Below are 25,712 nucleotides of genomic sequence, written 5' to 3'. Positions count from 1 at the left end.
AATCCAGCTATACAGGGACTTCACAACGAATTAGGTCATCTTGGTGTTGAGCGAGCGCTGGCGTTGGCAAGAGACAGGCCCCGAATGAGTGCAGACATTGAAAGCTGGATTAGACATTGTGGTAGGTGCATAGCCAGGACAATACCCCAGAAGCTTGTACTTTAAATTTAGTACTCTTTTAGTATACCATATATAATATAAAAATGTAAAAATATATAAAGTTGAAATGTAATTAAAGTTGGAGTGTCCAGCACGTCCGATGGCAAGAGGTAAAAAGAAAGAAATCTCCCACATGATATAGAAATGCAGCACAGTTGGTATCCGGTTAGTAATACCTGCATTAATCAACTAACGCTAATGACTGGTCATTTGCCACCAAATGAAACTCTATTTAAACAATACTACGATCAAAGAAGAGAGGTGGGAGACTGAAATTAACCAGTTGAACTGCAATCTTCACCTTCTAACAAAGTAAGGTTTTTATTCTCAAAGGTTCCTTAAAGAGAATGAAAGAAAGATCACCACCACCGTAAAAATGGAAACTATATTGATCCAACAACAACGGTTCCACATTTTCTGCAGAATAGAGAGTAGCAATGACGTTGCACAGACTATCCACTGGAATGCCATTCAACAAGACCGTGAATCAGTTTGGTTGTGCAAAATCAATCGCTTGCATGGTCTACCATGAAGATTGTGTTTATTATACCACTTCAATTTATAATCAATAACATTGATAATTGACATCCAACTAACAGATGGGACAAACACGGTGGGTCTATCTTTGTGGGGAACCCACACGTCCATAGAGCTGGTCATGGACCAAAAGATACAAGCGAGTATCGTTTTGGTAACCGAATATAAAAATGTCAAGCGGATAGAGTCGACAACGTCAATGTCTGTAGAGGTATGTATAATAACATTAAGTTAAGTTTTATAATAAGCTTTGGACATTCCATTTACAAACAAAATTAAATGACTGCACTATATGTGACTGCCATTCAAAAATAATGCAATATAATTATTAAATTATCTGGTTTAATTTCACCATTCTTTGCAATTATTTTTTTTCATTTCTCCAAATATATATGTATATTCATTTCTTTCAGACATTTAACAATTACTATAGAATGACTTTATATTATATTCCGAATGATGAGACCCGAAAGAATCCGCCCCTGGTGACAGTGATACATCTAAATCCATGGGTCCTGTAGACAAACGAAAGTACATTGTCTTCGAATCTCAGCTGCTAGGTTTGTTTGGTACATGCACTGCTTGCCACTAACAGGGACCTGTGTTACAATTACACAAAGATGTAGGGTATGTGCAATATCGGAACGGACATATTATCGCCATCAAGAACAATATCTGCAGCCAAGTATTGTGAATGTTTGGAAACTTTAAGAATATCTAAAACTACAGTAATGACAAATGTTCTTTTTAGGTGGGGATACCAGAATGGAGAGTCCGGGGCATACAGCCAAATTCGGATCATAGATAGACATGTTGTGATTGTTGTATGTTACAACAGGAAAAAAAGGATGCAGCAACACAAATGGACAGGTTTAGGCTCTGAACAAGCCATCAAATTAGCCGAACCACCAGCATCCCAATAACAACATTTACAGAATTGCCAACAATAAACTTTTCACACAGCAATGACAAATCAAGTGTGGAATGTCACAGGAAAGGATAGAGGAAATTCATGCTAGAAGTATCCGACTTGAAGAAGATGTGAGTAAAATAAAAGTGGCACTAGTCATCATCTGCCTTAAGATTACAGGGAGAAGGTGTACTTTATAATCTAGATTTTTATGAAAATGTAGGAGTTGGAATTAAAACTTGAAATAAAGAATTGTAATTAAAACTTGAAATAAAGAGTTGTAATTAAAACTTCGAAAATTTCTGTGAAGGTCTGGAAGACCAGAATTGCAGAAAACTGATTTTGAAATTTAATTTTACACAACTTCCTTAAAGAGAATGAAGAAATGATCACCACCACCGTAACAATGGAAACTGGCAAGCAGATTAAAGAGAAAGGCACCACGGTCTAAGCGGATGGGATGAACATGTCACCAGTCAAACTTAGACAGAATAAATAATTACAATTACACAAAGATGTAGGGTGTGTCAGGAAAGGAGAGAGTGGTACAGGTCTCTATAGCTTTAAATCCATTGAGACCAACCATACTGTTTGTCACATGCAACATTGACTTTGGACAACCTAATGCACAGATATTGCAATTAACATTAGACCTAGCATGTATGTTTATTTCACTTTGATAGTAAATACTCGTATTTTTCCTAGGCACCCTGTTATCTGCAATAATAGGCAATCGGGAAACAAAAAACCAAGGTTTTGGTAAAAAAAGAAAAGCACAAAGTTATGGTGACACCTCATGGACCAAAGGTAATCTGTTTGGCAAATCCTGAAATGGAACATGCGCCAACCATGGCCGAAAAGCAGGCGTTGGCAGATGCTGATCTTGGTGAAAAGGTTATGTCAATCAAGCATTCTAATATGTCACCATCCAAGCTGAAGGAAGTAATGATGGAGGTTTTTCCAAAGCTTACAGAAGGTGGTGGCTATGAGCTGCTTTCATGTTCCGGCAACAATAGGGTTTTAGTCCCAATAAGTACACAATTTTTTAACCATATATTTTATAAACTGTAAACAATGTTAAAGGGTTAAAAAAATATGAAATATAATTGGTTGTCCCTTAAACAATAAAAGTTTCATTTATTATAAGCGCGTGGTGAAGCAGAAAGAAGCTGTGGCGATATGACCCTGTGTTACAGAGTAGGAAATGATTATGCATTTGAACCGTACACTGTTCGTTCTGCAGATAGTACTTTAAAAAAAGAACATCAACAACAGGCTAAGCTGTAGCCACCAAGGCCTAGCAGGTTGGATACAACCGAATGGTGCCATTGTGGCAATTGTAGGCATATGCTGTAGGAATGTTGCTGTTGTCACGCGGCAGGTGAATTTACAAGGAAGAGAGTAAATGACCTGGAATGTATTGCATTAACAGAATGTTTTAAGAAAATTTGCCTAGACCAGGAAGTTTTAGAGGTTGTGTTTTCTTCTAGGAGGTTAACTGTTAGGCGAGAACTTTAATATTTTTATAGACTTACTGCAAGCTAATAAAGAGTGGAACAGAGGTAACTGCATACAGCATAAAGGCAACTGATGGTAGACTCGGTAGTGGAAAATGGAAAAAAAATAAAACATTCACAATTTATTTGAACATTTCTTATTATTAAATAACAATTTATGAACAATCCCAGAAGACGAATGATACGATTGAGGACTTCTTATTATCTACTTATTATTATCCTCCAGTCGTCGGAGTTGATCCTCCAGTCGTTGGAGTTGATCCTCCAGTCGTCGGAGTTGATCCTCCAGTCGTAGAAGTTGATCCTCCAGTCATCAGGAAATGATGGATGTGTTCAACAGAACACATTGGTTTTTTCGTTACACCAATTGTGGTTGATCTGCATGAATTCAACATCTAATAAATTCTGACCGTAATAAAAACTGTCAGAACGGAAATGCAAAGACTTGTTCAGTGAAAGATGTTAGCTTTGATGGAATTGGGTCTTTCCAGAAAATTGTCATTGAAAGATCACAGAGACAATCAATCTTTACAGTAACCCAAGCAAAACTGAATTTAGTCTTTTCAATAAAATGATGAAGCAGTTTTTAGAGGCTATTAGTATTAGTATCATCAATTTTTAAAATAATTTGAAATCGATATAACAGAGGAAAGAAGAGACAGGCAATGGAGAGACATACGAGGATGATGCTAAAAGCTATGACACATCGATGTATTCATTAGCCATTGACTTGAGTTTCAAATCCCAGTTTCTAATGCCAAGTAACTACCGTATTTAATACGGTATTTTTTTAATAGCGTATATATATACGGTATATTTCTGGAAGCGGAAATGGCGGTCACAAAAAAATACCGTATTTTGTATACATATTTTCCCCACCAAATTTGTGGATAAAATACAGTATTTACAAATCTTTACCGTATTTTCTGTACCCTTTTCTGCTGCCAATAAAAAATGCCCTATATTTTTTTACCTGTGACATGAGGTCAACATCGTGTTGTGATTTGATTTTATGTATAGTATATAGGTTTATTCGGCGAAAATGTGGAGCGAAGACGTTATGGTATTTACTATAAATTTGCGAGGGGAAGTTAAAATTTCCGGACAACTAAAAGGCAATAAAAGGGACAACCACCTTTATAAAGACATTTCTAACAAAATAAAGCAGGATTATTGAATAGACTTGTCTCCAAAGCAAGTAAACTCAAAGCTAAGAGCCTGCGAAAGCAGTACAACATGGCAAAAAAAATAACTCGGAGTCTGGGAGGGACAGAATTGCTTGTCCCCATTACGAGGTTTTGGACAGAATATTAGAAGATCGGGCCATACAGTAGCTGCCCCTCATTACCTAATGGATCAGAACCAGGTACAAAGTAGTAGAAAGTGAGGTGTAAAACTAAAAATAAAGCAGAATTACGGAATAGGTCTCTAAAACAAGTAAACTCAAAGCTGAAGAGCCTGCGAAAGCCGTACAACATTGCAAAAAAATAACTAAGTGGAAAGCGGAAAATATGTGGAGATCGAGATTTCGAGTGGGAAATTCCACGAGAGTGGAGTTACAGTGTGCACGCTCAGTATACTTGGGTCAAACACAGACTTCCGGCTCACGTACAGTTTAGGTAAAAGGATGAATTTTAAAACGACCACCAAAGTATTTTTTTAGCAGAAACGGGGTACTAAAAAATATGGTATAGAATATACCGTATTTTATACTGTATTTTTATACCATATTTTAAGCAGTTGCAGCAGAAACAGGCCCTATGAATGAGCAACTAGATAGATGCTGCATCTGCAAACGGATTCACTTTTTTTTACTGCATCCAATCAAAAGTGGCTGAAAACTGCAGAAAGAACTACATGACTGTGCTTTGAAAATAAAGTCACAAGCAGCGGAAATACAATACAATTTTCTCTGTGTACAGTAGGTAGGACTGAACCACATGTGCAAATCAAACTATCGCCAAATACCAAGCTCAGCTATGAATATAATAAATGGGTCCAAAAAAGAGAAAGTACAGAAGAACAGGGAAAAGTTGTTTAGTCATTAAATTAAATATAACTTTTTTTTATTTGTAAATCATGAGCCCACGAGATATGATATTTGTAAAATGTAAAATAGGATATTTTTGAGAAATGGTGTATTCAAATATAATAAAAATAATTTTTAATCACTCATTTGGATAATTTTTGCACACTTTATGTTTCATCTGAATTTCCATATTGATAAACATAAAAAGGTCTTTTGAAACCTTTTAAAAGAGTATGGTATATTTGTTTCTTTTTCTATTCCATTTCTTTCTGTTTATATTTTGGTAAAACTGTTGTCACTAACCTGTTGTTTTGTGTGTTATCATACTTTACCAAAATTAAGTCACTCTGATGTTATAGCTAAACAATGATTTTGATTTGACTTTCGAGGCATGTTATTTAACACGATTGACCACTAAATATCTGTTATTCAAATGCTTCTGGGGAGTCCGAAAGAGATAACTTCCAGCTAACATTCTTCCAGTATATATATATTATCATATACCATCTGTATGGTAGTCACTTTTTGATTTCTTTCTTTCACAATCCATTTTATCCACTTCTTTTTCATGACATGTCTGGATTAATTTCAACTCAATCTCGTCATAACCCTTGCGTAATCATGTCTCAATGTTTTTCATGTTTCTCCTCTGTGTATTTGGTTATAATTCAGAGATGTGATTCCAATGACCAGTCCACATTGTGTACAATATAATACAAATTTTAAATGTACTGTACAGTAGTATCACATATTTGTGAACTACTCAGTCTGGATTTCAATAGACGTTTATAAACTTTCTCATCCAATCTCATCTGCTCTGTTGCATTCAGTTATTATGTTGTTGTACAGTAACACTTATTATTGTGTAATATAAGTTTTTTTCCAGTGTACAATATTTTTACACATATCTCCTCATAAGTTGCCTTAGTGCGAGGTTAGATTTCAGTTGCTCATAAGCATTGTTGCCATGCAACATCCTTATTCACTTGCTCTTTTGCTTGAAGAAATTCCTTGTAAATTGTTAATCAGCATATGGATTTTTTTTTAGGAATGTTATCATTTTTGGAAAAAATCACTGGGACTCAGATGTATTCAAACAACAGATAGAAGAGGCTGGTTAACATCAATTAATAATCTAACAGTGTTAGCTATAACATCAGGTTAAAATAACCTTGGTAAAGTATGATAAAACAACACATTGGGTAAGTAACAATTCATTTAAAAAAAATAAAGAGTGACCTCTGACTTCTGTACAAGACTGTTCAATTTGTGTTCAGAAATTATCTTGATTGAAATTTTATAAGATTACAATCTAAAATTTTATTTTTGTGTATATTGCTTTCAATGTGCATGTTGTTAAGATGTACATAAATTTAAGAAGTATTTTAACTTTTTGTTATTTTTAAGCAAGTCAATCTTTGTACTGTATTGTCAAAAAAGTTATACCAAATCAGAACAAATAAAACAAACATTTAACATTGTAATAAATTCTTCAGAAAAATATTATGCAAACAAGCAAGCAAACATGGCTTCAAAGGAAGTCGAGTTCGATAGAAGAAATGGTGAAGAAACTATAGCATCAGTTGGAGCGCAATGTAAATCATGAGGGGTCAGCTAACGCTATGGAATATGAAGGTAACACAAGAATGTTTAGATGTTCAATCATCACCATAGGTGGTCTACATTACACATTGCTATCACCATGGAGGTTAGCGCATACGAAAGCCTTCTAAGAAAGACAAAAAAGCCAAGTTTATTGCTAAAAGCACTGATGTCAGTTATTTTTACTGAAAAGGAAATGGCGAATTGGCAAATAAGAAGCCATTGTGTCCAAAAACAAAAAACCACATCAACCATCCTACAGGAGCAGAAGCAGTTTGGCGCTGCTGGCTTTAAGCTGAGAGAAGACGAGCTCACAGAACCAATTAATAGCAAATGCAGATATTACACTTTTAAATTAAAAAACCACCATGACAGAAATGAGGAAATTCTTGGTTACTATTACCAATAATCATTGGTGGGGGTCACTCATGTTTATGAGCCATAAGATGCCTTTGCTGCATGTAAAGACTTGCCAAATGGAGAGGTTCTTCAGATATTGATGTTAGGCATTTCTTCATCATTAGTATACAGGTGCAATCTGATATAGAATCATCTTGTGCAACCTTTCTTAATTAGAATCAACTTCCTGGCGGGAAATACTGTAAATAGATTTACAGGTATTGATGATCATTATAGGAATATCATCGCATTAGAAATTTAGTTGTAATAATATCACGACAGTTTAAAAAGGATAACACAGTTTGCTTTCAGGCAACCGACATGTCATCGTGTGCAACCATCTTTCATAACAGAAAGGCGTGGGAAATGGGCCCGGCGCATCGTGTGAAGTCGGAACAAAAAGAAAAAAGATAGAGAAATTTCTAAAACATCTGTATCCTCGAGACACATTCAAGACAGAGAGAGTATTTGGATTACTGACCATTACATAAAGTGAGCTTCGAATGCCAGTTTCAGTATGTGAAAAGTAACATAATGCATAAATGCAATAAGACGTCGGAATGGCTTTCAAAAAAATCAGATAAGGAAGAATTACTTTCAAAGGCCTGAATGCTTGGTTTGCGAAGCAAACAAATTGATGCAGAAAGACCACAAACCTTAGCAGAAGATAAGAAGCAGCACATAGATGACAATCGCAAAGGCATGGTGGAAAAAGCTGATAGAGCTAGGTTGTTAAGCCTGTTTTCCTGTCGACGTTGAAATACGTTGAAATACGTTGAAATACGTTGAGTTCAAAATCGTTAAAGTTGAAAAATTGTAACGACAACGGTGATCGAGTCGGACCGCCAATATTTTACAGAACTTTTAACGATCGTTGAAAGTTGGAATTCGAATCAAAAAATCGTTGAACTGATCGAGCGTCACATCATGCCAACCGTGACAAACAAAACATTGCGGTGTGCGCGGTGTAAAAATCTAATGTAATTTTAATTTGCCATGGCCCCTTCTATTAAGAAACGTGAGAAAATGAAGAAAATTCTGCTTCTAATGGAATTAGACAGAAATAAAAAGCAAAAGAAAGAGAAAAGGAAGCATCGTATGTGGGTCCGGGACTTGCTTCAACGTCGTCAAAATTTAGGCCAGTACCATGTCCACTTCAACATGATGAAAGAGCGGGACAGAGAGTGGTTTTTCAAGTAAGTATCTGGGCTAGGCCTAAGCACAATCCAATTATTAGCATTATGGAAGGCCTTCTTTAAATTTAAAGTATTTTTAGGTCTAGGTGGGCCAAATAGTATTAATATTAAACTCATTATTATTAACTGATTAGAAACAACATAGGCCTATGCTAGGCTAGATACTATTGTGCTTTACATTTATTAATATTGTTCCTTTATTAGATTTTTCAGGATGTCTCCTGAGAGATTTGACCACTTGCACCAACTAATTAAGCCCCATTTAAAGACGCGGGTAAATAGGGGTAGAGTGTCTATTAGCTCAGAGGAGAGATTGTCAGTGACAATCAGGTACCTTGCTAGTGGCAGTAGCATGAGTGACATGGCCCTAAACTATTGCATGGGCATATCAACAGGTAAGACATGTTTAATATTGTTATCCATTTTAAATCATGAATTAAATATTCTATCCATTCAACTCGCATTAAAGATGTATTGTCCCTTTGATAACTGTAATTCCAAAAAAATTTTCCAGACGAAATGTAATCAAATTAATTTACCTGTTAATTACATAAACTTGTTGTTTTTGGCTCGAATTTTCGACTTAAAGTGAATAACTTTAATATTACTTTGATATGGCCAATTTAAATTACGAATATTTTGACCTTTATTTTTTGTGTTTCAAGGGACAATACATCTTTAATTATTTGTTTATCATCAAACAATCATTGTAACAGAACCATTTTCGGACATATTCAAATAGTACTCTTTTTATATTAAATTTAAATCATTTCTTTTATGCTTTGTAAATTTTCAGTATCCAACATCATACGAGAGGTGTGCACAGGTTTATGGAATGCATTAAATAATACATATATAACCATGCCAGGCAACGAGAGTGACTGGGCAAATATAGCAAAAGAGTTCTCTACCCAGTGGAATTTCCCAAACTGCATCGGTTGCTTGGATGGGAAACATGTTATGATTGAGAAGCCACATCAATCTGGGAGCAGCTTCTACAACTATATAAGGGATACTGCAGCACCGTAATCATGGCTATGTGCGATGCGAATTACGCATTTACATGGGTAAGTCTGGGTGCAGAAGGCCATGAAAATGATGCTTCAATATTTAGTCGGTCATCGTTTAATCGTCACATAGAAGCCGGCTCCCTCAATATCCCACCACCAGCTGAGGTTGCTGGAGTTTCATTGCCGCATACCATCTTGGCCGATGCAATTTTTCCGTTGAAGACCTGGCTGTTGAAGCCATATGGTGAAAGCAACTTGTCACACGAAAAAAGAATTTACAACTACAGGTTATCCAGAGCCAGACGATGCATTGAAAATGCATTTGGTGTAATGTCTGCCATATGGAGAATAATGAGGACCCCAATCAAAGCAGGAATTTCCACAGTAGACGAAATAGTCAAGGCATGTGTTATTTTACACAACTATATGACTCCAACAGTTCTAATGATTTTAAACCAGGAGAGTGGCGAAGCATTACCAAAGATGACGATGGTTTGGCCAATCTTAATCGGCAAGGCTCCCCAAATTATTCCTTTTCTGCCAAATTAACAAGAGATCTTTTCTGCGGCTATTTTAATTCCAGTGAAGGAGCAGTCCCATGGCAGGACAAGATCATCAGAGACTGTGGGACAGTAATTGATGTGTGAACTGCACAATATTTAGGTTGGTAATTAATTTATTTGAATAAAATTAAATTGGAGCAATAGTTGATTGATACCTCCTTAGGTATACTCTATGTAAATAAAAAATCTAACATTAATATTCATTTAGGTGTACATCCCCATTAGAACTTTTTGGTCAAAATACTTGTCAGATAAATCAACTAAGCAGGTGTCAGTGTCATCAGCATCATCTTAATAATCATAACATGAATTTATTAAATAAAATTATTTTAGCAATGTATATATTGAGGTTAAATACTGTAATAACTATTTTATGGTTTAATTGTTGCTGTTAATTAACTGTATTCATAATGCACTCACAATGATCCAAATCAATTTCCTCTTCAGTTTCTGATCCTGAAAAATTTAAATTTAAAGTGTACTATAGGATTTGGTAAATGGTCTTGTAGTTGTACAGGTAAATAGTAAAAAAACTTAATCGCTTACCATCTTCATTAATTATTGCATTTAGCAGTGATTCTGCTGTATCTTCCTCATGTTGACTTTCTGTAGAAATATGTACCAATTTTTACGGTTACAGTTTTTTGTTTATTTTACTATTATGATATCCAAGTTAAAATTGTAATGTGTTGTGTTCTGTTACTGACTATGATTCTGTGTATAGCGCCATGTAAATATTTAGCAATATTTGTTGTTATTAGAATTTAATAGTAATTTATAAGTAACACACACTAACCAAATTCTGAACATGTTTCTCCGGTGGTCCGCCCATGGTAATAGGGGACCATCCAACGCATTGCCTCCCACTCCCCAGAAATGGCAGCCTGAATCTCCTCTACACCTGCCCCTGATCTGTTTCTTTTTTTCAGTTCTCTCAGGTATCTGAAATAAATATAAAAGACTCACTTATATATATATATATTTAACTTTTTGCTTACTTTACTATCTCAATTGAGATCCAGCCACTGTTAATAAAAAAATTGCTTTTTCCAGTAATTTGCCTTTGGATTTATATTATATTGTATTTGTGATTACAAGCATTTTAGCCGATTCATATTTTATATATATAGTTATACCGAAACAAATAAATTACTTTATTTGTTTATTTATAACCGAATATATTAAATTAAACTGGCATATATAAACATATGATTTAATTATAAAGCCATTACATTATACAATGATTACATTATACCTTGAAAACCTGGTCCTCACATTTCGAAATATTTTATCGACATGCAGTGAATTTACTTCCTGCTTTTGTTTGAATCATGGTGTTATTTAGCTCTACAGCTATTTGTTCTAGAGCTGTTTTTCTTGTTGTTCTTTTATTTTTGTAAATTGAAGACTTTCGTACATACAACACCTCGTACCTCTGACATATATTCATGACTATTTTTTCACATGAATCCATTCTGAATTAAAAAAAGGTTTATAAACATTACTGTACTACTAGCAGACCTACTACCTACTATGCCTGCTAGGCCTACTAGGCCTATACAAATAATATTAATTAATTGAACCGGTAACCAGTAATCACTAGGCCTATAGGACAACTTTTTTTATTTATTTATTTAAAAAATTTTTTTTTACTACCTACTAGTACGTCTTAGTTCTACTCTACTACATTAGCTAATACTACTAGCTAGGGTAGGCCTATCCTTCCTACTACTCTAGCCTAGCTAGCTTAGAGCAGGGGCAGGGCCTCTCTCTAGCTTGCTAAGCCTTCTTGCCTATATTATATACTATAATTAATAGATAGTAGTGCCTGGCCAAGCCAACATAGGCCTGGTTAACTTACATTGCACAGACCTACAAATAGTTAACAAACTGGAAACAAATTAAAATGTTTTGACTTACATGTTGTTGTCAATTTAAATTATCGCGCGAAGAAAAAAATGTACGTATAGTATATCGTCTGTTTATCAACAAAGATTACGTAATTTGTTAACCATTTGATTGGTCAGTTTCAACGATCGAATGACGTAATTTGCGAACCATTTGATTGGTCAGTTTTAACGATCGTGTCGTTGAAGTTGGATCGAGTTCAACTTCAACGATCGTAATCGTTAATTTGTTTCAACGATTTTCAGCGTCGAAAATTACCCCTTTTCCTGTAAATCGTTGAAATTTCAAGGAAATGTACAACGACGACGTAAAGACAGTTTTACCCCTTTTCCAGTAAAATCTCGATTCAACGCGACTCAACGCAACTCAACGTATTTCAACGTATTTCAACGTCGACAGGAAAACAGGCTTTAAATGAAAACACGCTAAACGACTTGATGCAGTATGGAGAGCTGCGGCAGGACAAGTATGAATTCGAATTTGGAGGTGCTAGCAACAAAGAAGAAAGAAACTAATGACGGCTATAAAAATACTAACAAATTAATGTTTCTTTTTCTTATTTTTAACACTTGCATACATACATATTAAAAAAAAAATCATGTGACACTGAAAAGGCGCGCAAAGTTACGTATGTTTACTTTGCGTATGCTCCTTCACAACCTTACTTTTCGCGTTTTGATGAACAAGTTTTATTATATCACTGCTAAATATGCTCTGCTGTAAGAAGGACTCGACCAACATCGTCCATGTGGTAAGTTAAGTCAAATTATTTAGTTCCACATCATATACTACTATTTAAGATAGATAATTAACTGTAATTTGTCGTTAAAAGAAATGTTTGATTCTTAGCCTCGATCCATCCCCCGGCGCACCCACACATATCGTGTGACGTCGCAATAAAAACAAAAAAGATCGAGAAATTTCTAAAACATCTGTATCCTCGAGACACATTCATTCAAGACAGTAGTCTTAATTAGGAAATACATGTTGACACAATCTCAATCCCTCCTGATAGTGGTTCAGCTTACCGTTATACCAGGTATATACTAGGTACACTGTAGATATCTGCCATACATGTTCCACAACGAACCGGACAGTGAGACGCATCCTACCAGGTTGAACAGATCCCTTCGCTCCCCTGTGTTTTTTATGGAAAAGATTAACAAAATTAGTGCAAAGAGCCACTGGGAGAGATAAGCCCCTCTAGAAAGGTAAACAACACCACCAGCTATGAGTTAAAAGAACATGTACAAGTAATAATATTAGTGGTGAGAGAGTATTTGGATTACTGACCATTACAGCTCCGAACTCCGAAACAGTTTGAGTTGTGTGGAAAGTAAGATAGTGATGCAATAAGACGTTGGAATGGCTTTCAAAAAAATCAGATTTAAGGAAGATTACTTTCAAAGGCCAGAATGCTTGTTTGCGAAACAAACAAATTGATGCAGAAAGAACACAAACCTTAGCAGAAGATAAGAAGCAGCACATAGATGACAATCACAAAGGCATGGTGGAAAAAGCTGATAGAGCTAGGCTGTTAAATGAAAACATACTAAACGACTTGATGCAGTATGGAGAGCTGCGGCAGGACAAGTATGAATTCCAATTTGGAGGTGCTAGGAACGAAGAAGAAACAAGAGTTGCTTTAGTGAGAACTATTCAAAGGTCACATGTATTATAGATTGCACAGAAATCTTTGTCCAGCGTACAAAGGACTTATGCAGCGTGCACAAACCTATTCCAATACAAAGCATACTTACATACTTATTTAAAAAAAATTGACATGACCTCACTTCATCTCAGTATACAGTATAATATTTTTTTAAAGTAATTGCTATTAATGATTTCATTTCAACCAGGAAAAATAAAGTTTCAGGCACTTGTCAAATCATGATAATAGTTGAAGTTGCGTAATCATGTGCCATTGAAAAGGCGCGCAAAGTTACTTGGTTACGTATGTTTACTTTGCGTATGCTGCTCATTCACAACCTTACTTTTCGGGTTTTGATTAACACGGTTTATTGTATCTATAAGTATAAAATATGCTCTGTTGTAAGAAGGACTCGACCAGCGTTGTCTACGTGGTAAGTTAAATCAAATTATTTAGTTCCAGTTCATATACTACTATTTAAGTTTGATAATTAACTGTAATTTGTCGTTTGAAAAGTTTGATTCTTAGCCTCGATCCACACATGGGCCCGGCGCATATTGGAGAAATGGAGGGCGCTGTCACACTGATCGGACGTGCATGATAAATCGGTTAAACATGCCTTTTTAAATCGGCTTATGTTCACATTTAGTAACCATTCAAGAAATTCGACAGTATCGATCAATGTAGAGATGATATACAGAGATGAATTGAGAAGAACACGAACAGGCAGCAAGGTGGCAAACGAGAGACTTACAACATTGTGGAACGAGTACCGCGAGGGGCAACGTAGTGTACATACGTTCGCTAATGTTGGGCTCCAACTCAAGACATGGGCAGGCTGGACCTGGATGATCACACCGCAAAACGTGATAAGGAGCGATACGAAAGGTCACAAAAAAGAACTGAAAAAAAAAAAGAAATGTATTGCTGTGGAAGTTTTGTTAGATCTCCAATTAGGTGAGGCTAATATGGAAGATGTTTCTCCTGTAGAAAACATATGTGTCTGTGTTGACATATCAACACCAAACTCTACTATGTGTTGTGCTGACATAGATGTCTTACAGGCCCAGTCACAGGCCTTGTTACAGGAGTCGCCAATAACAGAGTTAACTTTTAAAAATGACAATGAGCGAACTCATTTCTACACAGGGTTGCCTTCATTTGCAGTATTGATGTTGGTTTTTGAACTAGTTAAAAAAAGATTCCCGAGTAGAACATCAGTAAGTCGATTCCAGCAGTTACTAATTGTACTGTTCAAACTTAGACTGAACCTTAGAAATCAGGACATTGCGTACCGATTTCATATAAGTGACTCAACAGTGTCGAGTTTTTAATACGGGACTGGATGCCATGTCTATGCGGAACAAGAGCTTATTGTATGGCCAGAAAGGGAGGTGTTGTGGAAAACCATGCCAATGCAATTTCGAATTGCATTGGAGTCGAAGGTAGCAGTAATAATTGACTGTTTTGAGGTTTTTTGCGAGCGGCCCTCAAGTCTTGAAGCGAGGGCACAACTGTTTTTCAGCTACAAGCACCACAATACAGTAAAGTTTTTAATTGGCTGCACTCCATGCAGGTAAATTTCATATTTGTCTGCAGCATGGGGAGGCAGAGGTACAGATAAGACCATAACATTGACGTCAGATTTTTTTGATTATCTGCTACCTGGGGATGTCATCCTTGCCGACCGAGGTTTTGACATAAAAGATGATGCTGGGTTTTATGGTTGCGAAGCAAAGATTCCTGCTTTTAAGAAGGGAAAACAACAGCTGTCTGCTCTTGAGGTGGAAACCATAAGAAAAATTGCTCATTTACGAATTCATGTGGAGAGGGTCATCGGTGGTGTCCGTCAAAAGTACTCAATTTTAAGTTCAACATTACCAATTGAGTACATGACAACAGACAGTACAGCTCAGGATACGAAAGCATCAGCGCCTCTGCATCATACAGCTTGCTCATAACAGGTGGAAACTTTTCCTCAACCTCTACTGGAACAAATGCCTCACAGTATTTAGGCAAAGTACTCAGGACTACAGATTTTGGTGCAATCAGTGCCAGCTGCTCGACAAGGAATGCAAGCCCTGGGTCATTCATGACATGGAAAGCCGTTGTGCGTGTTTCCACTGATGTTGTAGTAGTTGAAACTGGTGGATCTGGGGTGCCCTCATCAATCGACTCATCTAGTTTTCTTTTTTTGGCCTTTGCTGATGAAACGTCAATTGAAGCCACTGGTTTTGCCACCACATACTTTCGGTTTGGTTCCATCCAATAAGCTTTACTCACTGCAGATAACCCAAGGTGATAACGGTTTCTTAGAAACCGACTGTGAGTGCAACACCTTGAAAAATGAAAAACAATAGTCAATAAAATAATATTAACAACAAATAATATTATTCCTTTACAGACATTATAAAAGATTGCATTGTGTTTATTAATTATACAGTACTATTAATAATTGTTTATTTAAATTAGTCGGTTTCCTGCTTATCAGTAAATAACCATGCTTATCCATCCATGGTCCGGATATAAATTAAAATAACTTCATGGTTGTACCATAAAATAATGGTTTTACATACATCAAAAAGGGCATAGGCTTTTCTCCAAAAAAGGTTATAACTTAATAAAATTATTAAATAAATAAGTAGTAGAATTGTATCCCTTCTATCTAGCTAGGCCCAGTCTTACACAAGGCATAGGCTGTAGGCTACTACTGCTAATAATTACTAGCCTCCTCCTAGTTACTAACTAGGAGGAGGCGAAAGACCTACTACAACAAAGTAAATTCAATATTACTTACATCTCCTCTAACAACTTTAAAATCTGGTGCTGAGCCCGCGTGTGTGTGTTGTTGTGTGGTGGTGGTGGTGCGGTACCCACGTATGTTCGCTCGCTATGCAAAAGCCTGAAATTCGATACTTCCTGGTTACGTCACTCATCAATAGAGGGCGTAAACATACCTTCGTAGTTTCGTTACTTGGCAACGATAAACAAACAATCGCGCCGACGAAAAAGACAATTAAAAGTCGTATAACTACGGTAAGAATTCATAATTTTATTTTTTTTAAATATATGTTTACTTTTAATATAATAATTTATACTTAGTGAAATTTTCAAAATTTTTAGTGAGCAAAAACAATTATAAAAAACGATTTTAGTATAGGCATATCAAATTACCAAAAGTATCATTATAAAACATTAATTAATATACAAGGCATATAATTTCTGTAATAATTAAATTTTCAGAGTTTTTTGTCATTATTCAATTCTAAGATACTATTTATTTATTATCAAATAAAACTTAAAATGCACTCTTGATGTTGAGCCTATTCTAATTTTTTTTTTATTTCAGGTCGATGTAGAAGACTATTTCCTGTACTTTAACAAAATAATACTAGTAATATATTAATATTAGTATAGGCCTCACTGTGTAAAACGTCATTCTTTTATTAAAATTGAATATGGAAAAGCATGTTATAAATCTAAATTACTTGTGTCGTATATGTGGGAACAGGCTAAAACCTTATGCCTCCAGACAAGGAGGCAAGGAAATCAGGCAGTTTGCTTGTTCCAACTTTCAACCACAATTTTCAACTGCTTTAAACATCAACATTTTGCAAGATATTGATGGTGTTCACCCCAAGTATTTCTGTCTGCTGTGCATGGGATATTTGCAAAAAAACAAACCATGCAATGTAACCCAGTGGCAACCCCATCATAGAACAGGCGACTGTAGTACATGTGCCCAATTTGAGACACAGAAAAGTGGCGGTAGACCGAAGAAGAAGAAAAGAGGTTTAGCAACTGAAAGCTATAAAATAAAACATGCAACTACCGTTGCAGTGGAAACACATTTTAAAAAATTAAAGCCTCCGTTTCTTCAGCCAATTTCTGGCTCCTTTCATGTTTCAAGTTCACTTGATAATTTTAAATGTGGTATTTGTAAACTTGTTTCGTCTTTTCCTGTGGTTACATCTTGCCATCACGTTATGTGCAAGTCCTGCATTCAACCGTTATATATGGATTGTGATACTGTCCAATGTTCTGTATGTAATGTACCTGTGCATTTTTCATGTATTAACGATGTTCAGTCAATCTTTGCTGAATGTTATCTGTCTGTTCCTGTTGTATGTAAAAGATGTCGTACTGTAGTGAAATGTAAATGTATCAGTGACCATGTATGCCTGCCAGACCACTGTTATCTATCATCGCCAACTAACTTAACATCAACGACAGTCACTCCTCGTGATCAATTACAACAAACGAACCAAATAGATGACATATTAAACCATCCACTTGGTACTCCAGTAACGCCACTGATGGAGGAAGTTGGTCTACACATCCTAAAAGCAAAATTGAAACAGTCGAACAACAACACAACTGAGTTTAGTGTTAAAGGAAAGGTACTTTTTTAATGGTTATTACTGTATAATCAAATTGTTAATTATTACAAAAAACTTAAAACTTAAATTCAATAAAAACTAACAAGTTTACTTAATTTTATTACTAAAAATAACACCAACTATAGAAATGTATTACCTTTTTTCAAAAACCAGAAACTAAAAACAATGGCGATGCCGATACCACGAAAAAGCTCATCTGATGCAGGCTGGAGAACTGTTCACAACAGAAGTAAATTCATCGATGATGTACGGTCGGCAGTAAGTGGAGGAGATTCAGAAGCTCAAAGAGATGATGAGTTTTCTCAATTTAAAATTCCGATACGTCTTCCAACTGGTGATTTGCTATCTTTAAAAACAAATCTTGGCCTAACATGGAAAAAAAACAGAGAACTGAAATGGTAAATAACAAATCAACATTCTGCAGTATCTGAATCGAACACCCTCAACATTATAGTTTTTAATATTTTTTTTTTTTTTTAAAGCTGGCTAAAAAAATATGGTGTCAGCACAGAATGCGAGGCAAAAATGAGGCATCAAAAAAACATCATCATTGACGACAACATCATTTCTGAATACGTCCCTATGGCACATTCCTGCAATGACACAGGGGATACAATCATCCAAAAAACTGCATGTGTTTCTGTTGCAAGTCTCAACAAAAAAATCTGCCAGCAATATGATGAACTAGAAAAGTAGGTTTTTTATTTGCTTTCATTAACAGATTTAATTTAATTACTGAATTTTAAAAAATGAATCAAATAAATATCAATACCTTTTACAGATTAAATCTTCTAACATGGCACGATGGCCACATCCCATCAGATGAGATGTGGGTAAAGATCGGAGGGGACAAGGGTGGTGGAAATTTCAAGCAGATGCTTCAGCTTTGCCATGTACCACGCCCCAATGCCCAAAATAATACAATCATCATCAATTGCTTTGAGGCCACCGATTCCAGTTTTAATTTAAGAACTGGCCTCAAGGATATCTTGCCTCAACTCGAAGAGCTGCAAAATTCCACATTAAGGTAAATATACCATTTATCTGTAAAATTAAAATATTGCACAAAATTGTACAAATATATTTGTGTAAATTAAGACAAATTATTAACTGGCTTCATTTTCTTAATAGGGGAAAACAAGTCAAAGTGTTCGTATTCGGTGACTACGAGTATTTGGCTCGTATATATGGCCTAACGGGTGCAAACGGTAAACAAACAATATATGTATTACAGGTACAGTACTGCAATTATTAGCAATTAATAAATGATGGATATTTGAAAGCAAATGTGTATTAAATTTTGTTTTAAAGGACGACATTACTGCTTGTGGTGCCATGTAACCAAAAAACACAAATCCCAACTCCCAAGGACATTGGACACTCTGAAGAAAGACTTGGACAGGTTCAGAGAGGCTGGTGGTAATATTTCAAAAGCAAAGAACTACAATAATGTAATTGCCAGCCCTTTGATACAAGTTCCCATTGACCATGTAGGTATTAAAACATTATTTTCTAAAAGCTTGCATGACTCTTAAATTTCATAAAACAAGGTAATTATTTTGCTCCCTCACTTTTTTAAATAGGTATGTCCTCCTGGCTTACATATAAGCCTAGGCTTATATTTAAAACACTCACAACAGTCTGGAGTCAGCTTGCCAGCAACTGGACGACATCATTTTAAAGTCTACTGATAGTGCATTGCTTCAAAACAGTCTCGAAACTCCTACCAATATCCCCACATTCTTAAAGCACGTTGCCATGTCAAATCAAATCAAAGACCTAGAAAACAAGGCAGAAGACATACGCAATGGAATAGACCAACTTAAAGATTACTTAAGTGTCTTTATGCTATTGGGTGACACCAGTGGAACAACTGAGAGTATAATTAGCGAGATTCAAAGCCAAGAGGCACAAGAGGCACAAGTTGTAAGTTTAAATCAGACAATTAGAAAACATTTCTATACAGGTGGCATTTTTCCTTAGAATTATTTTATTTTCTAACAATATATTTATTGGTTTTAGAGAGCTGAAGCAGTCCATATTTCTAAAGACTTACCTGAAGTGAGAAAAGGGCCTTTGGTGGCAAAACTTGATGATGTGCTGAAATCCTTCAGGGTTAACAGACAGGCATATCACGGCAAATCGTTTGTCGGTAACCATATTCATAAGTGCTGCAAGGTATTTCATTTATGTTATATAATTATAGTAATGTCATTGTCATTTGACTTTTATACTATACTATTCATTTTATCATTGAATTTTTTACTTTCAGCCTGAAAATATCAAAACACTTATGACAAAAAAATGCAAGACTGCAATAGAACTCAGCCCAGAAATTAAAGAGAATGTTGTCAGTGTCACAACAAAATATGGAAGATTATTTAATTTGTTTGGGAACTGCCACAGGCAATACAATTGTGCCTCATTTTTCACAGAGGAGATGATATTGAAGCTTGGTAAAATCAATACTTATTATTTTTCTACTAAAATCTCAACTTCAGCTGCTCCACTAAATTCTTCGATGAGTTTCTTTCAGCACCAACAATATTTTTGTAAATATATTGAGTTAAATTTGCCTGGCTGTCTGGCCTGTCTCTCTAGCCTATCTGTCTGGCCTGTATCTCTAGCCTGTCTGTCTGTCTAGCCTGATAGCCTGTCTGTCTAACCTGTCTAGCCTGTCTGTCTAACCTGTCTAGCCTGTCTGTCTAACTTGTCTAGCCTGTCTGTCTGTCTAGCCTGTCTATCTAGCCTGTCTGTCTATCTAGCCTGTCTGTCTATCTAGCCTGTCTGTCTATCTATTACATTTTTTTTTTGTCTCTGAAGAATCAGACATTGAAGATTATGTGCAGTTCTTTCGGAAACACTTTCAAGAAACAGAGCCTCCCAAGATGCACATTCTGGAAGAACATGTGTCTGAATGGATAAGAAGATGGAAGTTCGGATTGGGATTCCATGGAGAGCAGGGAGGGGAGAGCATGCACGCTCAGCTTAACACCCTCAAGTCCAACATCCGTGGATTCAACGATGACCTTGGTATTCTGACCAGTGCAATGAAGGAACATTGGGTGAAGACATCGCCATCCATGTTGGCAGCCAAACCCTAAAGAAAAAAAAAAAAAAAACTCAAACCAAACAGCCCTTTTCAGGGCTACCTCAAACCAAACAGCCCTTTTCAGGGCTACCACAAACCGCAAACAATCTCAAACCAAACAGCCCTTTTCAGGGCTACCCAAAAACCGAAAGAGATTGTTAAGCAATAGTGTGTATTTATTATGTGTTCACAACAATGCAATGTACTAGTACTACTACTACTGAACAAATGCAATTCAACCACTTACACAATAGATATAATTCGACAATAGCTGCTAAATCCTAGTACTATACCTAGGCAACCCTCGCTGCAGCCTCTTTATTAACATCACTAAAATAAAGGTAAGTGTCTGTGGCAACAAATATTCCTCTTGAGGTGATGTTTTCGTGAATGATTGTATTGGTTTGGAACTGAATCGGTTGACGGGTTGTCACTAGGGTAGTTAGTACTAGTAGTAGAAGATACAAGAAATTTTATTTGGTCCACTAGAAAATAGAAAGGATACTGTTTGTTCAACACCACAACCATCTGTTTAACATTATAGCAAATTATATATTGTTCCCTGAAACACAACCAAATTATTTTATTTACATACAATACATAAAACAATTTTAAACGACAATAATAATAAGCAAAATAAATTACATTTATAAAATTACCTTTCTACAAAATGGTACAGTCCAAAGTTGCTTTTTAACCGAAGCTACGCATGCGCGTTAGTGCCGCATGGAACGTACCATTTAAAATAGGGTTAGTAATAAAACCAATTTAATTTAAAAAATCAAATAAATGAAAAAAATAAAATTTAGAAGATCCGAAATGCATAAATTATCATTAAATACTTATTTGACACATTTTGGAAAGTAGAAATGTTCAATATTATATGAATTTCTACTATTTTTCTTCATAAAATGTAATTATTTACTCAAATTATTTTCCAGCATGGGCGATATCGTCGACCATGAGTCGACCATGTGGCTTCAATTTCAAATAGTTGTTGACTATAAATTCAACAATTCAACGTAAACATTTATTTTCTTTCTTTCAATCAATAATAAAACAAATGAATAAGGTATTAAAAAAGTAAGTACGAGTTTCAAATAATACATTTCATGAATATAATATATAAACACGACAGGCAAATAAAGCGGATCAACCTGAGTTTTCGGCATGTATTGAATATAGGACTATTCCATTATTATTTATAGGGGTGTTAGTCAATATGTTGGGTTGGGTGTGTCAGGCTTCTATTGTTTGTGTCATTGTGCCAATTTGTATTTCACTGTGTTTGAGAAAAACAAACAAAAAACTGCTGCTGTAGTTAGCCTATAGCTTTTATTATGTGTCTGTAAATTATATCGTATTTTACACTATATAGGCCCTAACATGTTTTTTTAATCAACAGTTAAATCAAGTAGCCTCTACAAATAACAAGAAAAGATCAAGAAAAAGATTCATATACATACATTTTAATCGTATTTAATTTATGTTTTAATTTATATAAAATATCCAATTTATATTTTAATTTATATAAATACATCCATGTTTGTTTTTTTCTCAACAGTTGAATCAAATAGCCTCTACAAACAACAAGAAAAAAATCGATAGATCGAAAAATACATTCTTCAAACTTTATTCAAATATAAGGCACAAGAACTTTAACATTATTTAATAAGGCACAAGGAACATATACTATTTTAACTTACTTAATCTGTTTAATTTATATTATGCCATATCTTTCTCGCCACATAAATTCGTCAAGGTATTCCGGTAACCATTCCCATTTACACCCATTCTTTTTAACTTTAATTTTTCACGATTCCAGTAGGATTCTATGTTTTGAGTGTGGACTCCTGTTATTGGATCAACAAAATTCTTACTGTGGTTTACTGTTAAGTGTCCATCTACCACATCCAGGTCCTGTACTCTGGAATAAACCTTCCATTTATTTGATGGTCATTTTAATATAAGGCATATTTTGATGATTGTAACATCCACATTAATTATTTAATGATCAAGCATAGATGGTAGGTCTAATTTTAATAGATTGGTTTTTTAAAGATTTTCGATTGATTGTAAATATCAATATCAATTACTTAAATATTTTATATTGAAATAGGTGATAAACAAATTTTAATAGAAGACGTACTTTGAAGATTGAAAACATCTATGTAATATACTGTAGGCAGAGATTTATAAAAAATGTTGTTTATTTAAAAAAAAGAAACGTTACAGAGAATCCCAGATCAAGTTCAGATACAATGAACATTGTAGGGAACATACTGTAAGAACATGACAGAAACAAGATATTTAGACAAGTAGAAAAAGAAACATTATAATTGAGTTTGTTATTGTTATCAGTTATTGAAATAAGATTATTGGCATGTATTTATTTTGTCTGTATGGTATTTATATTTTTGTAATATTTTGTTTGGTTGGAATTCACTGAATCTTTTACAGTAATTTATTAATAACAGTACCTGTGATTTTACATTACCATTGACCATTGAAATTGACAGTAATTTTAATGTAGTTTTACAGTTATTTATCAACATTACTCTTGATTCTACATTATGGTAGACCACTTCCTTTGAAATCAACAGTAATTTTACTGTAGTTTTACAGTAATTTATTTATGGCCGGTACCCGTGATTTTACGTTATTGATGACAAACAGACTTTCAGATTAACAGTAATATACTGTAGTAATTTATTAGAAACAGTACCTGTGATTTTACGTTATAGTTGACATCCGACTTTCAAGTTAACAGTAATTTACTGTAGTTTTAGAGTAATTTATTTTCAACAGTACCTGTGATTCTACATTACGGTAGACAACCGACTTTATGACCAACAATTTACTGTAGTTTTACAGTAATTTATTTTCAACAGTACCTGTAATTCTACATTACGGTAAATTACTGGCGTCCAGATTGCCAGTAATTTACCGTTTTTTTATAAGAATTTTTATATTTTTGTAATATTTTGTTTGGTTGGAATTCACTGAATCTTTTACAGTAATTTATTAATAACAGTACCTGTGATTTTACATTACCATTGACCATTGAAATTGACAGTAATTTTAATGTAGTTTTACAGTTATTTATCAACATTACTCTTGATTCTACATTATGGTAGACCACTTCCTTTGAAATCAACAGTAATTTTACTGTAGTTTTACAGTAATTTATTTATGGCCGGTACCCGTGATTTTACGTTATTGATGACAAACAGACTTTCAGATTAACAGTAATATACTGTAGTAATTTATTAGAAACAGTACCTGTGATTTTACGTTATAGTTGACATCCGACTTTCAAGTTAACAGTAATTTACTGTAGTTTTAGAGTAATTTATTTTCAACAGTACCTGTGATTCTACATTACGGTAGACAACCGACTTTATGACCAACAATTTACTGTAGTTTTACAGTAATTTATTTTCAACAGTACCTGTAATTCTACATTACGGTAAATTACTGGCGTCCAGATTGCCAGTAATTTACCGTTTTTTTATAAGAATTTTTTTAACAGTGTAGGCCCTATATATCTTGTACTGGGGAAGGGTTAGTGTGTGTTGCATGAGAGAAAGCTCTGCAATTTTATTTCTGACTATTTTAGTTTTTGTGTCAGGATCAGCTGGAGAGAGAACCTCACAAACATATTGCTAACTCATTGAGTTGAACCAAACATGACACTACTAAATAACACTTAAAACTGGGTCGATGAAATAAAACATATACAGGTATACCTTAAATTAAATATGTTACACAATGTATGTTTTGCTTAATCTTATGCCTTTAGTGTACTGAATTTTTTTAAGTCATAAACGGTTGAGAAAAAAACAAACATGGATGTATTTATATATATTGTTTTTCTAGCTGTTTTACTTTATCGTTTTGATTTAGCTTTTCGTTTTTTTTTTGTATCTCTATTGAGATCCAGCCACTGATACCCACATCATTGTCATTGTTTCATTAATTTGCCTTTGGATTTATATAAATTAAAACATAAATTAAATAAGTTCTTTGTATGTTTTCTCTTTATTGTGAATAACGTTTGAATGTATTTTTTCTTGTTATTTGTAAGAGGCTATATAACTTGATTCGGCTGTTGAGAAAAAAAAAACAATACTGTATTACATGAAATGTAAAATAAAACATGATATGATTTAACTGTTGATGGCCTATAACATAACATGTTAGGGCCTATATAGTGTAAAATACGATATAATTTACAGACACATAATAAAAGCTATAGGCTAACTACAGCAGCAGTTTTTTGTTTGTTTTTCTCAAACACAGTGAAATACAAAACAATTGGCACAATGACACGAACAATAGAAGCCTCAACAAGCCTGGCACACCCAACATATTGACTAACACCCCTATAAATAATAATTGAATAGTCCTATATTCAATACATGCCGAAAACTCAGGTTGATCCGAATAGATAACACGTGTGAATTCCAATTGAACACTCCTCTAATTTCTATTCCTTCCAAGAATAATCCTGGGAACAACTTGTATTCTGATGCAAAAATAACCTACTAACTTCCCGTGGTCGCCGGTAATGTAGGACCTCACGACAATGTTGTACAATATCCTGTGTTGGGTATTGGGTATTAGTGAAAAGGAAAACGACAGGAGGTGATCTCACTACGCGCGCGATGACGTAATCAATCATTGTTATTATTAAAAATCGGATCTCACCTAATTGTTTCGCTTACAATTGTTATGGGC

At 34.8% G+C, this 25,712-nt stretch overlaps 2 protein-coding genes and 1 long non-coding RNA gene across 3 annotated transcripts; all 3 read left to right on the top strand.

The window, feature by feature from the left end:
* Positions 1-14,515: 14,515 nt before the first annotated feature.
* LOC144837276 (uncharacterized) lies at positions 14,516-15,442 on the top strand. Its single transcript, XM_078692325.1, is given in 1 exon segment — positions 14,516-15,442. A coding segment is annotated over 1 exon segment (927 nt).
* A 4,107-nt stretch (positions 15,443-19,549) lies between these two features.
* Positions 19,550-20,178, top strand: LOC144837275 (uncharacterized). Its single transcript, XM_078692324.1, has 3 exons — positions 19,550-19,807; positions 19,904-20,049; positions 20,154-20,178. Exons 1-3 carry the CDS (start codon positions 19,640-19,642, stop codon positions 20,176-20,178), a joined length of 339 nt encoding a protein of 112 aa, XP_078548450.1. The 5' UTR covers positions 19,550-19,639.
* An 80-nt stretch (positions 20,179-20,258) lies between these two features.
* LOC144838585 (uncharacterized) lies at positions 20,259-21,151 on the top strand. The gene is made up of 2 exons (XR_013611664.1): positions 20,259-20,337; positions 20,705-21,151. It is a non-coding gene; the product is annotated as an uncharacterized LOC144838585 (long non-coding RNA).
* The last annotated feature ends 4,561 nt before the right edge of the window (positions 21,152-25,712 follow it).

This window comes from Antedon bifida, chromosome 3, assembly GCF_963402885.1.
Source record: "Antedon bifida chromosome 3, ecAntBifi1.1, whole genome shotgun sequence".
Classification (NCBI taxonomy): Eukaryota; Metazoa; Echinodermata; class Crinoidea; order Comatulida; family Antedonidae; genus Antedon; species Antedon bifida.
This window is presented reverse-complemented; position numbering and strand designations above follow the sequence as displayed.